This window comes from Barbus barbus (assembly GCF_936440315.1).
Source record: "Barbus barbus genome assembly, chromosome: 25".
Classification (NCBI taxonomy): Eukaryota; Metazoa; Chordata; class Actinopteri; order Cypriniformes; family Cyprinidae; genus Barbus; species Barbus barbus.
In genome coordinates this window covers 12,774,093-12,787,402 of record NC_136753.1, presented here as the reverse complement: position 1 = coordinate 12,787,402, position 13,310 = coordinate 12,774,093, and the positions used below count along the sequence as shown (strand labels likewise).

The 13,310-nt window shown below is 42.3% G+C and overlaps 1 protein-coding gene across 3 annotated transcripts in view; it reads left to right on the top strand.

The window, feature by feature from the left end:
- LOC306845435 (growth factor receptor-bound protein 2-like) overlaps positions 1–13,310 on the top strand; it is a 35,709-nt gene that overhangs the window by 15,494 nt on the left and 6,905 nt on the right. For all 3 annotated transcript variants that reach the window (XM_079378231.1, XM_079378233.1, XM_079378232.1), the window contains exon 3: positions 13,149–13,246. In XM_079378231.1, coding sequence (XP_079234357.1) covers positions 13,149–13,246 — 98 coding nt within the window. The remainder of the gene's footprint in view (positions 1–13,148; positions 13,247–13,310) is intronic.

Here is a 13,310-nt window from a genome sequence, read left to right as displayed (position 1 = left end):
CCTTGATTTCCGAATGACATGCAAAATTTGCTTTCATCCGAAAAAAGTACTTTGGACCACTGAGCAACAGTCCAGTGCTGCTTCTCTGTAGCCCAGGTCAGGCGCTTCTGCCGCTGTTTCTGGTTCAAAAGTGGCTTGACCTGGGGAATGCGGCACCTGTAGCCCATTTCCTGCACACGCCTGTACACGGTGGCTCTGGATGTTTCTACTCCAGACTCAGTCCACTGCTTCCGCAGGTCCCCCAAGGTCTGGAATCGGTCCTTCTCCACAATCTTCCTCAGGGTCCGGTCACCTCTTCTCGTTGTGCTGCGTTTTCTGCCACACTTTTTCCTTCCCACAGACTTCCCACTGAGGTGCCTTGATACAGCACTCTGGGAACAGCCTATTCGTTCAGAAATTTCTTTCCGTGTCTACCCTCTTGCTTGAGGGTGTCAATGATGGCCTTCTGGACAGCAGTCAGGTCGGCAGTCTTACCCATGATTGCGGTTTTGAGTAATGAACCAGGCTGGGAGTTTTTAAAAGCCTCAGGAATCTTTTGCAGGTGTTTAGAGTTAATTAGTTGATTCAGATGATTAGGTTAATAGCTCGTTTAGAGAACCTTTTCATGATATGCAAATTTTTTGAGATAGGAATTTTGGGTTTTCATGAGCTGTATGCCAAAATCATCAATATTAAAACAATAAAAGGCTTGAACTACTTCAGTTGTGTTGTAATGAATCTAAAATATATGAAAGTCTAATGTTTATCAGTACATTACAGAAAATAATGAACTTTATCACAATATGCTAATTTTTTGAGAAGGACCTGTATGTATATATATATATATATATATATATATATATTAGGGCCGGGACTTTAACGCGTTAATTTAGATTAATTAATTACACAAAAATAACGCGTTAAATTTTAACACATTTTAATCGCACTTATTTTTGCACCGCGGAACGTTTCTCACTGGATGAGTTTCGGCGGACCGATTATACTGGAGCACCTACTAGCGTTCAGACAAAAGACGCAAAGAACGGACTTGCGTTCTCGTGGAGACCGGTCTTGCCTATGAGGCGCCGGGCTTGACAAAAGTCAAGCGAACACGGGGAGAGTGCGCGAGAGAGAGCTTCCTTGGAAGAACGAACTCGGAAGGACGCGAGAACACAGAACGCACACTTATGAGAATTGAATTACTGCGTTCCTGCTTAACTGACCGCATAGTCTCAGCATAAGAAACGGCCAATGAACAATCAATATTACAAAATGTCATAACAGTAAAACATATAACGCTGTAAAATAAAACACAATACAATTATATGAAAGTAATATCTATAATAGTATGAAATGTTTTAATAAGTTAAGATGAATTTTAATATGCCAATAAAAATGCAGACTTTCTCCGGGTCTTATAACTTTATTAAAATTAACCAAAACAAAACGATAAATGTTTACTTTTTTTTTTTTTTTTTTTAACAGGGACAATGCAGTATAACATTGCTACAATTTCATGCAGCCGATGCTCTACATATAGGCTTGGGCTAAAAAAACCACACAAAAAAACACAAATGAAATAAAATAAAATAAACAACTAAAACTATGTACCACCATCAATGTTCACATATCTGCTTTTGTTTGAACCACTTTTTTCAGTTTTGTTTGAAAAATATTCAACTGTGTTTGCATTTTCAATTCAGCTGACAGGCTGTTCCATAACAACGTACCTTGAACTGAAAATGTAGATTGTGCAAATTTAGTTTTTCTCTGTGGTATTATACAGTTCTGTGTAGTTGCACCTCTTGTAGCGATCCCCTTACTACTCTGTTTTGATATTAATTTGCATATAACTTTTGGCGCAAGATTATTTAAACATTTAAAAAACATTTTAATAAAAGATGAATTTATAAAATTTTTACAACTAAGCAAACTATATTTTTGTAAAATGCTACAGTGATGCCATCTGGTTGGTTTCTTATCCAAAACTTTTAGTGTTTGTTTATATAGGGATCTGACAGGTTTAATAGTCAGTTGAGAAACCTGACTCCAGACAGTCACACAGTAAGATAAATGTGATAAAATCATTGCATGCATGTATAACTTGGCTGCTTTCAAGGATATATATGGTCTAATCATGTAAAAACAATTCAGATTTGTTTTGATTGTTCTACATAGCTGCTTAACATGCATATCAAATTTCAACTTGAAGAGCCGTTAAGTATTTGTGAGAGCGACTTTAAAGCTTACAGGCTTCCGTGCCACCCACAGCGTTTTCTGGGATTTCTAACGGCTCGATTCTCTCAAGTCTGCACTCGATGCATCCTCAGTTTCAAGAACATATCCGGGCACTTTCATGCATCCTCTGTACTTGCGTTCTTGAGAATTGGAACTTAACTTCGACGGTTAATGATGACGTAGAACGAGAACACAAGGACGCAAGATCGCTGAAGAACGCATATTGAGAAACAGCCAAAAACAAACCACAGTGAACATGGACAAAGAAGCTGATGAGACCGCTTTGGTTGGCCCTGTGGATGGGAAATGTAAAAATCCATATAAAAAAAAAAAACTTACTTCTCACTGTTCTCAGGTCAAATATTTATATGCGATTTAAAATGCGATTAATTTCGATTAATTAATTACAAAGCCTCTAATTAATTAGATTAATTTTTTTAATCGAGTCCCGGCCCTAATATATATATATATATATATATGCATACATACATACACACACACACACACACACACACACACACATACATGTTGGTTTTTGTGGTTTGTGGGGACTCTCCATAGGCGTAATGGTTTTTATACTGAAAAAAATGCTATTGCCCTACACCTAAATTTAGCCCTCACAGGAAACTTTGTGCATTTTTAGATTTTCAAAAAACACCATTTAGTATGGTTTTTTTTTTTTTAAGCCTTTTGAATTACAGGGACATAGGCCGTGTCCTCATAAACCACCTTCATATTGTAATACCTCTGTCATACCCATGTCATTATACAAATTTGTGTCCTCATAAGCCACATAAACATGCGCACACTCTCACACTCACACACACACACACACACACACACACACACACACACACACACACACACACACATATATATATATATATACCGGTTCCTGAACTATACTTTTTTCGATACCAATTTATGAAATCAGTTTTAACACGATTACATTGTCTCAAAAAACTTTGGTTCCCTGTCGATACTTCAGTCTTGATAAAGACGCATATGGGAAACAGCCTTTTTTCTCCTGAACTGAAGCCTTATTCAATCACACAGTGAAACTGCATGACTATTGGTTGGAGTACTCCAACCATGACTACTCGCCGTTGACACGCCTCGCAGCTGGACCAGCGACCTCGAATCTGCTCGGTTGATCCGCCGCCTTTTCCTCGCGCTCCAGCATCGCAGCAGTTCCGGTCCCGTTTGCTGCCGCCATCCGGTGAGTGCTCTAAAAAGAGAACATTTTCCGGCGTTGTTGCAAATGCCATGACCGCGAGTGTGGCTCGTGCAGGGAATCCTGTACGATGCAGAAGCGCGCTCTCAGAGACTGAAAGGATTGGAGTGGAAAGCTATGTGTGTGCGTCACTCTATGTAGCAGGCCCCGCCTCCCCCGCTCTCATGTCTCTCGTCTCCCAATCACCTCGGAGACCGGAACGGTGAGCTCGCGAGGCCGAGCAATCAGGCCTGAGTGATCTGCATGCCAGCATCTTCTGCTTGCTCGCTTTGATCTGCCAGCGCGTGTGTTAACACATAAGGATTAGCGCCCCCCCAGTGGCCCAATCCTTCTGCGTGCATTGCAGAATGCTGTGCTGGGCGGCTCCGACTCTCACGTTTCTCTTCTCCCAGTCACCTTGGAGGAAGAGACAGTAAAATCGTGAAGCTGGGCGTTCAGGCTTGAGTGATTTTCCGTGCCGGCATAGCCCTGCGTGTTTCACTCTGCATACAGCGCTTTGATCTGCCAGTGTGTTTACACTAGGATTAGCGCCTCTGCAGCTCTTTGATCCGCCAGCGCTGCTTTCATTATGAAGGCGTCAGTCTGTCCCTGCCGCGCTCATGGTCCCCCTTCTTCAATGAAGGCGCTATGAGCGGATCTGAGAGGATGCGCACAGCATTTATGATCTGCCAGTGTGTTTGCACAATGATGATTAATGCCCCTCTTCTAATGAGCGTTTCGATCCTTTTAGGTAGATCAAAAGAAAAGGCTGTCACTATGATTATAACTGATAGCTTCACACTCCTGATGCTTCTGGGCCATGCCCACGGGGGCTTAATGCTCTCGTTACAAAAGCATCGAGTCTAGCGCCCCCAAACGGCCTCTGTCATGTCTCCAAGCACCCCGTTCAGCTCCGGGTGCCGACGGTAATGAGTTTGTGGTAAATACTGTTGTGAACACTGGGCCCGTTCAAATAGCGCCCACACAACTGATCGCTGTTATGGCGAGGAAAATAAAACAAACATTTTCAAAAAGAGAGCACATTCCTCTCCCTCTTATCACGAGCTTCAGGTCCCCGCTAGGCGGCCTGCCACTCGAAACGATTCAACCCTTCACCACACGGGCTGAGGCCTGGCGGGCCATCTCCGGAGTGTCAGACTGGGTTATGGGGATAATAAAATGAGGTTACTCACTGCAATTCACTCAAAGACCCCCGCACTTTAGTGGCGTGGTTCCCACCTCTGTTCAGAGCAAAGACACACACGTCCTGCACTCTGAGGTGATGACCGTAGAAATGGTCCCTCCAGCCCAGAGTGAGTCAGGTGGTTTCTACAGCCATTACTTTCTCGTCCCCAAAAAGGATGACGGCCCCCGGCCCATCCTCGATCTCAGACACCTGAATCGCGCCCTCATAAAGAGGTCGTTCAGGATGATCACGCTGAAGCAGATCCTCTTTCAAATTCGCACAGGGGGCTGGTTCTTTCTCTGGACCTGAAAGACTATATTTTCACATCCAGATCACCGCCCCCCCGTCACAGATGATTCTTGAGATTCACCTTTGAGGGAGTGGCTTATCAGTACACGGTCCTTCCTCGGACTGTCTCTGGCCCTCCGCACCTTTACGAAGTGCATGGATACGGCTCTTTGCCCTCTAAGACAGATGGGAATCCGCATTCTCAACTACCTTGACGACTGGCTCGTTTCGGCCCAGCTGGAGGTGGAGCTGCTATCGCACAGAACTCTCCTTCTCAGCCACCTAGAGTGCCTGGGACTTTCGCCAAGAGCATGCTGTCCCCCAGCGAAATATTGTTCCTGGGAAGAGTTCTCGACTCGAGATCAGTGCTGCTCTCCTTCTCAATGGGTTTCAGGGGATGCTGGGCCTCATGGCCGCAGCATCGCCAGCACTACAGCTGGGCCCGCTTTGCATGCGGCCTCTTCAGTGCTGTTTGAAACCACGGGTTCCATCCCATGCATGGCGTCACGGACGCCTATGTATCAGGGTGAGCCAGGCCTGTGTAACAGCTGTAGCCCCCTGGAAGCACCCTCACTGGATGGAAAAGGGCCTGACATTGGTAATGGTTTGCAGGAGAAAGGTTGTCATGACAGATGCCTCCAACACAGGATGGGGGGCACTGTGCGAAGGCAAACCAACTTTCAGCTATTGGTCGAAAGTGGAGAAAGGGTTCCACATCAACTGCTTTGAAATGCTAGCAGTATGTTGAGCCTGCCAGTTCTTCCTGCCAGACCTAAAGGGACACAACGCGCTAATCCACTCGGACAGCATGTCAGTGGTGTCCCACATGAATCACCAAGGAGGCCTCTCCTCAAAGTGCCTCTGCCTTCTGTTAGAGCACCTTCTGGAATGGGCTCAACCCAACCTGCGCTCGCTAAGAGCAGCACATACCAGGCAAGTTGAACCAGGGAGCGGACAGGTTATTTTGGAGCAATGTCCCCTCAGAGGAGTGGACGCTCCATCCGCAGATGGACCTCTTCGCCTCAGAAGACAACTCTCACTGCCCAACTTATTATTTGAAGGTCAGAGATACGTTGGCCCACGAATGGCCCACCTCCTCCTTTTATGCTTTCCCCCGATCGCCCTGATCCCGCAGGTTATCAGGCGAATCAAGGAACGAGGACACAAGGTTCTCTTGGTGGCCCCCCTGTGGAAGAACCAACCTTGGTTGTTAGAGCTAACTCGGCTGCTCGTAGCAGCCCCATGGCCCATTCCCCTGAGACGGGACCTCCTCTCTCAAGCGAACGAACAATATGGCACCCTCGGCCCGATCTGTGGGCCCTGCACCTTTGGTCGTTCGACGGGAGCCTGCGAGCTTCACAAAGAGCATGTTGAACACCAATTCTGAGGCTAGAGCCCCGTCAACAAGACACCTCTATGCCCTTAAGTGGTCTGTGTTCTCCACTTGGTGCCTAGACTGTGGTGAAAACCTGTCTACCTCTGACTTATCGGTGGTTCTGTCCTTCCTGCAAGAGCTGCTGGATAAGGGATGTTCCCCTTCGGTCACTGTCGCCAAGACTGCTCTGCTCCCAGCACTAGCGTCGGTCAAGACTCCAAGGTCATCCTGAGACCAAAGCAGGGTTATGTGCCCAAATTGCATTCCACTCCATTCAGAGTTTAGGTCATCACGCTCTCTGCACTTCCTCCCCCTGAAGAGGACTGGGAGTTATCCTTGCTCTGCCCTGTCAGAGCTTTGAGAATTTACTTTGAGCGTTCCGCCCCTTTAGGAGATTGGAACAACTCATTGTTAGCTTCGGTAACCGCGCCAGAGGGCATCCGGTCACGAAGCAGAGGCTCTCTAAGTGGATAGTGGATGCCATTACGCTAGCGTACTCTTCCTTGGGCCTGCAATGCCCCATCGGTGTATGAACCCATTCCACAAGAGGCATCGCCTCATCGTGGGTGTGGTCTAGCGTTGTGTCTATTACAGAGATCTGTGCAGCGGCCGGCTGGGCCTCGCCGTCCACATTTGCTAGGTTTTATAACCTGGACGCACCGGCCTTACAGGCCAGAGTCCTCTCTGCTTAAATGGGCATACTTTACGTATTGGAACAATACTGACGGAGAGTCCTTGACCGCATCGCGCTCAAGCTCTCTGGTTGGTTGCTTGCATGCTTTCGGTCCTGGGAGTACCGAATATGTAAGAGTCATCTGGAACAATCACCCAGGCCGGGCATAAGCTCTATGAGCTTAGCCTGTTTTAACATTGGAGAATACTATTATGCTTCCCTATGGGCATTGAATGCTTAAGGAGGTATATTATGCAGTCGTTCCTCTACCATAGCACGGCGTGACTGAATTGAGTTCCCATATGCGTCTTTATCAAGACACAGTACGAGTGGAGTATCGACAGGGAACGTACTCTGTTACTATCGTAACCTCGATTCCCTGAGATATGGAATGAGTACTGCGTACTTTGCTGTGCTAGGTAGCTGCGCGACTCAGTCGTCGCATCAGTCGAAGTAACCTGAGGATCCTATGGCGAAAAGGCCGCTTATATTGCCAGATGACTCCGCCCATTCTGGCGGGCTTTGTCACCATAGGCTCATGCAGCTCCACTGCCGACCCATTGGTTCGTTTTTTACACACTGCACGAACCAATAGTCGTGCAGTTTTACTACGTGATTGAATAAGCCTTCAGTTCATGAGAAAAAGTAACCGAGTATTTTTTTTTTCAGCTTGTTGAAATTTATACAGACTCAAAGCCTCATCTCCTGTGCCACTGCACAAAGGAACAAAATATATCCAACACAATAAATCAGTTCAAATTATTTTAATAAAGTTCAAATAGTTTTCAGTTTACACATCTGTTAGGCTACATTTACACTAGTGTGTTCGTTTTAAAACACACAGCTCAGACAGAATGTTCATTCCTATTAATTTATTCTAGGTTGTTAAAGACTTCAAAAAATTTAAAATCTTTATCCAATTTCATAAGTTGGTGTTTTATTTTTTTTCACCATGTTTTATTGTTATTAAATTCTGTGTTGTAGTACTGTTTGTCTAATTATTTGAATGCATAAAAACAACTTAGTTTATTCAAATTTATTCTTAAAATAGCCTTATGAAATGTTTTCTTTTTCCTCAGAAGTTCTGTATCTAGTTTTCAAATGAAGGCATAAAACATTAATTTCATTTATCTTTAAATTATTGAAAATCAAACTTTATATATTTTGGCAAACAAAGGGGGTTTTCTATTAAAATTAAAACATGGAAGAAATGTTGTATGATCATTACATTTAAAATGATTAAAACTTAATTTTTTTTAGTAGCCTAGTACTAACAGTAGTATGTACACTCTGCTGAACAATAGTAATATATTTCTGCCGCAGTGCCTTCCAAGTTAAACCGAACTTTTAATTTGACGGGTTGCCGTGAATACCTTTGTAGATCTGGGTGTATATGATATGATGCTAGTTTTACTCAAATCAAACCGTAAAATGCTCATGAAGTGACTTGTTCATGTGTTGTCAAACACTGATAAATCTGCGCGATGCCGCTTCTAGTCGAACACACCTGGTGCTGCAGGCCTACTGAGCTATTGGCTCACTGACATTGATGAGATTAACGCCTTAGGTATCAAAATTTGGAAGAAAACTAAATATAAAACTAAAATAATGTGGTTGCATAAGTGTGCACACCCATAAACTAATATGTTGTTGAAGCACCTTTTGATTTTATTACATCACTCAGTCTTTTTGGGTAGGAGCATGGCACATCTTGACTTCAAAATATTTTCCCACTCTTCTTTGCAAAAATGCTCCAAATCTGTGAGATTGTGAGGGCATCTCCAGTGCACAGCCCTCTTCAGATCACCCCACAGATTTTCAGTCGAATTCAAGTCTGGGCTCTGGCTGGGCCATTCCAAAACTTCAGTCTTCTTCTGGTGAAGTCATTCTTTTGTTGATTTGGATGTATGGTTTGGGTTGTTATTGTGCTGAAAGATTCCTCTTCACCTTCAGCTTTCTAGTAGAAGCCTGAAGGTTTTGTGTCAATATTGACAGGTATTTGGAACTGTTCATAATTCCCTCCACCTTGACTAAATCCACAGTTCCAGCTGAAGAAAAACAGCCCCAAAGCATGATGCTGCCACCACCAAGCTTCACTGTGGGTATGGTGTTCCTTTGGTGATGTGCAGTGTTGTTTTTGTGCCAACAATACCTTTTAGAATTATGACCAAAACGTTCAGCCTTGGTTTCATCAGACCATAACACATTTTCCCACATGCTTTAGGGAGACTTATTATGTGTTTTTGATAAATCTAGATTGGATGTTTGGATGTTTTTTTTTTTTTGCCACCCTACCCCATAGCCCAGACATATTAAGAATATGGGAGATTGTTGTCACATGTTCTACACAGCCAGTACTTGTCAGAAATTCCTGCAGCTACTTTAATGTTGCTGTAGGCCTCTTGGCAGCCTCCCTGACCAGTTTTCTTCTCATCTTTTAATCAATCCAGTGCTTGGTATATCACTGTTGCGCCATATTGTCTCCACTTGATGATGACTATCTTCACTGTGTTCCATGGTATATCTAATGCCTTGGAAATTCTTTTGTACACTTCTCCTGACTGATACCTTTTAACAATGAGATCCGTCTGATGCTTTGGAAGCTCTCTGTGGACCATGGCTTTTGTTGTAAGATGCGACTAAGAAAATGTCAGGAAAAGTAAAAAAAAGTCGTCGTGACGTATTGTCAAGTATGGTGACCCATACTCGAAATTGGTGCTCTGCGTTTAACCCATCCAAGTGCACACACACAGCAGTGAGTAGTGAACAAATGCACACACACACGCACACACACACACACACCGTGAACACACAACCGGAGCAGTGGGCAGCCATGCTGCGGCGCCCGGGGAGCAATTGGGGGTTCGGTGCCTTACTCAAGGGCACCTCAGTCGTGGTATTGAGGGTGGAGAGAGCGCTGGACATTCCCTCCCCCCACCTACAATTCCTGCCGGCCGGGAAAGGCTCGAACTCGCAACCTTTCGATTACGAGTCCGACTCTCTAACCATTAGGCCACGACTTCCCCTACTAGAAGCCTACTAGAACAGCTAAACTTTATTTGGGTTTAATCAGAGGCACTTTAAATGATGGCAGGTGTGTACTGACTCCTATTTAACATGAGTTTGAATGTGATTGCTTAATTCTGAATACAGCCACATCCTTAGTTATAAGAGGGTGTTCACACTTATGCAACCACATTATTTAATTTTTTTAAATTTTTTTACTCCACCTTTCTTAAAAGATTTTAGTTTGCTTTTTAATTAAGTTGTACAGGTTATAGTTTACAGTACAGGTGGAAAAATTTCTGAAATTATTTATCTTGGTCTCATTTTTTTTACATCACAGAAACCTGGCATTTTAACAGGGGTGTGTAGACTTTTTAGACAAAAGCATAACACAACAAAAATAAGTTAATTTTAGGAAACAACTGATTCAGACTTTAATTTCTGATAGAATGAGCCATGCTAGAAGCCAGTATTATGCAGGACAGAGCCCTCTCTCTTTTCTAATGTTTTCTTCCAATTTTCCAAAGCAAATGACACTGGTTGTAAAAAGTTGGAAGGGCAAATTTTATCTTCCACATGAGCAAGACATTGTTGTGTGCTTCAGAAACTAATATATAAATACATTGGGCATGCCTTACCTTGCCTAACAAGCATAAATTGTGAGAAAACTTATCTGAATTCCGCAGTGCATGACAATAAATAGCTAGCCTAATTAGTTGAAAAACTTGTTGACTGACATTTACTAATTTAAAAAAAAATGATAAAACAAAAACAGGGTTTTGCCAAGTTAAAAAAGTTATCTGGTTTTCCTACTTTACCACAGTAAAAACAATGAATGAAAATAAGTGTTTATAAGTAAGTGTTGTAATTATAAGTAAATCCCTTGTGAAGAAAGACCGATGATGAGATGTGAGTGTGGATTTGGATAGAAAAACGAGACTACAAATATAATGCAGTGGAGACTTGTTTTGTGAGTATGTGTGTGTGTCAGTATGAATTGTCTTCGGTTTATATGGACAGAGCTTGTCGATGTTAAGAGCAAGCTGGTTGACAGATGTGGTCAGAGGCTTTGTGTGCTCTCTCGCTCTTGCTCTCTCTCTCGCACTCTCTGCATGAGTGTTGTCAACACCTCCAGGTTTACTCTGTGTCTTAACCGGGCAGGACATGACAACTACGACCAGAAGTTATTCAGTTTCACTGAGAGTCGATAACATGAACAGACAGCAGCTGGTGGTGATTTTATGCAAATTCAGCAAGTAACAATAGGCATAAAGACTGCACTTGTGAGCTGTGTCCTTTAATGTACTGTGGTGTGTAGGTGTGACAGAGAAGTTAATGTATTTATAAAGTTAACCTGTTCTATATGATTTGTCTTTGTCCACATACAGGAATATAATATGAAAGTGTGATTATTACATGCAAGTTGGATCCGTATTCCTTTGTATATCTGTTGTCTTTAGCAATCTTTGTTTCATTATATACCAACAGTGACAGTTCAAAAATGTAAAAAGCACAGTTTTTTTTGCCTCAAGTTTGCATACCTGTAACTTAAGAAGTATTAGAGATATCTTAATATCCTTTTAGATTCTGGTTCTTAACAAAAAAATAAAAAATAAATTGTGCCAGGGAAGTTTCTGAAATTTGGTTGATTTGACACAGAATGACCCAGATGTCAATGGTAACCAAAATGTTTTGCCTGTAACATGGCAGAAATAGCTTTTATTTTTTGTTACTTTATCGTGTTGGACCTAATCAGGTCAACTTATTGTACTCGTGGGCACAAATGTGCCACTAATATCTAAAGTCTCTCAGTATTTTGCTATGATTTGAACCTCGTTCCCACTTTCTTTCTGTTGCTGTGTGCTTTCTGCCTAGCAACAGTGCTTTGCTGCGGGCACGCAGGCTGCTGCTAGTATGATTTCCTCTGAATAGGGGTTTAGTGGTTGTGGATTGGGGTCGGCTGACATCTCTGAATCACAAAAATAGGTTTAGAATTTGGACTTGGTTTTGGCATCATATTCAGGTATCTGTCTGCTGTATTAATTTTTTTCTTGAACAAAGCTCTGATTCTGTGTTATGTTTAATACCAGTTTTCATCCAACCACTGCGAGGGGTTTTACTGGAATGACATAAAATTGGGGCAAATTTTGCATATGCAAATTCTTCACTGCGCCCACATAAAGATTAGGGGGGGGGGGGGAATAAAACAATATTTTTACTGCATTGGGAGTGGATTTTAAAAATACTAATATATATATATATATATATATATATATATATATATATATATATATATATATATATATATATATATATATATATATATATATATATATATATATATATATAAAAAATGTATTTATAACATTATCACCTACTTTCCTCTTTTTATATTTGGAATTTGACATCTTGGCTTGTTTAAAATGTCACTCTGTATTTTTCTTGAAGGCAGAGAAAAGAGGCGCCGTGGCATGGTGGGAGTGAGAGCAGATTAATGGTTGTTTACAGAGAGAGAAGGGATGGGGAGACCATCTTTCAGAGTTGTGAGAACGTTCCAGACTATAGGATAGGATTCCAATTTATCTTAGACGGATGTGTCATAACATACTTGACTTAAGCGAGACTGAGAGAGTGTCTTTGAGTCTAAAGTAATCACATAAAGTGATGCTCTTTCATATTTGTCCACTTCATCTGTTTTGGCCCTTCACCTCTGAGATTGTTCACAGTGCAGTAATGTACTCCTTTCTTCATTTCATATTTGATGGTGATGGTCATCATCACCACAGATGGTATCATTGTGGGGTACAGCATTGTACTTCAGTTATGAAAGAGACATCAAATCCTGGCCATCAGGAACGATGCTAATTGCCCACATCTTTTTGCGCAATCCATCTGGTTCAGTTTTGCAATTCCACAAAACAGACTGTGTGCAATGTATTTCTCATTAGTGCCAGAGAAGTCTTATGTATACAGGATGTTATGTGTGGCTTCAAGTTGAAATGAAGGATATTTCCTGTATGCTATTTATAGAGCAAGGCCTTGGGTTTTAAACACCACAGGCAGTAATATGATTGGCTCTTTAGGTCCTCTGTGGGAAGTGGGCTTTTGTGGGGAAGAGGTTTACTGTGTGGACACTGTGTAGTGACACCATGCTGGTCAAGTTTTAAAGTGTCTTTTGTTTTCCCATCAGGTTTTAAATGAAGAATGTGACCAGAACTGGTACAAGGCAGAACTTAATGGAAAAGAGGGATTCATCCCTAAAAATTACATAGAAATGAAGCCACACCCGTGAGTATTTGCTATTTTTAGTGAAAAAAATACAAAAATGTATAATAAAAACAATCTTCACGAA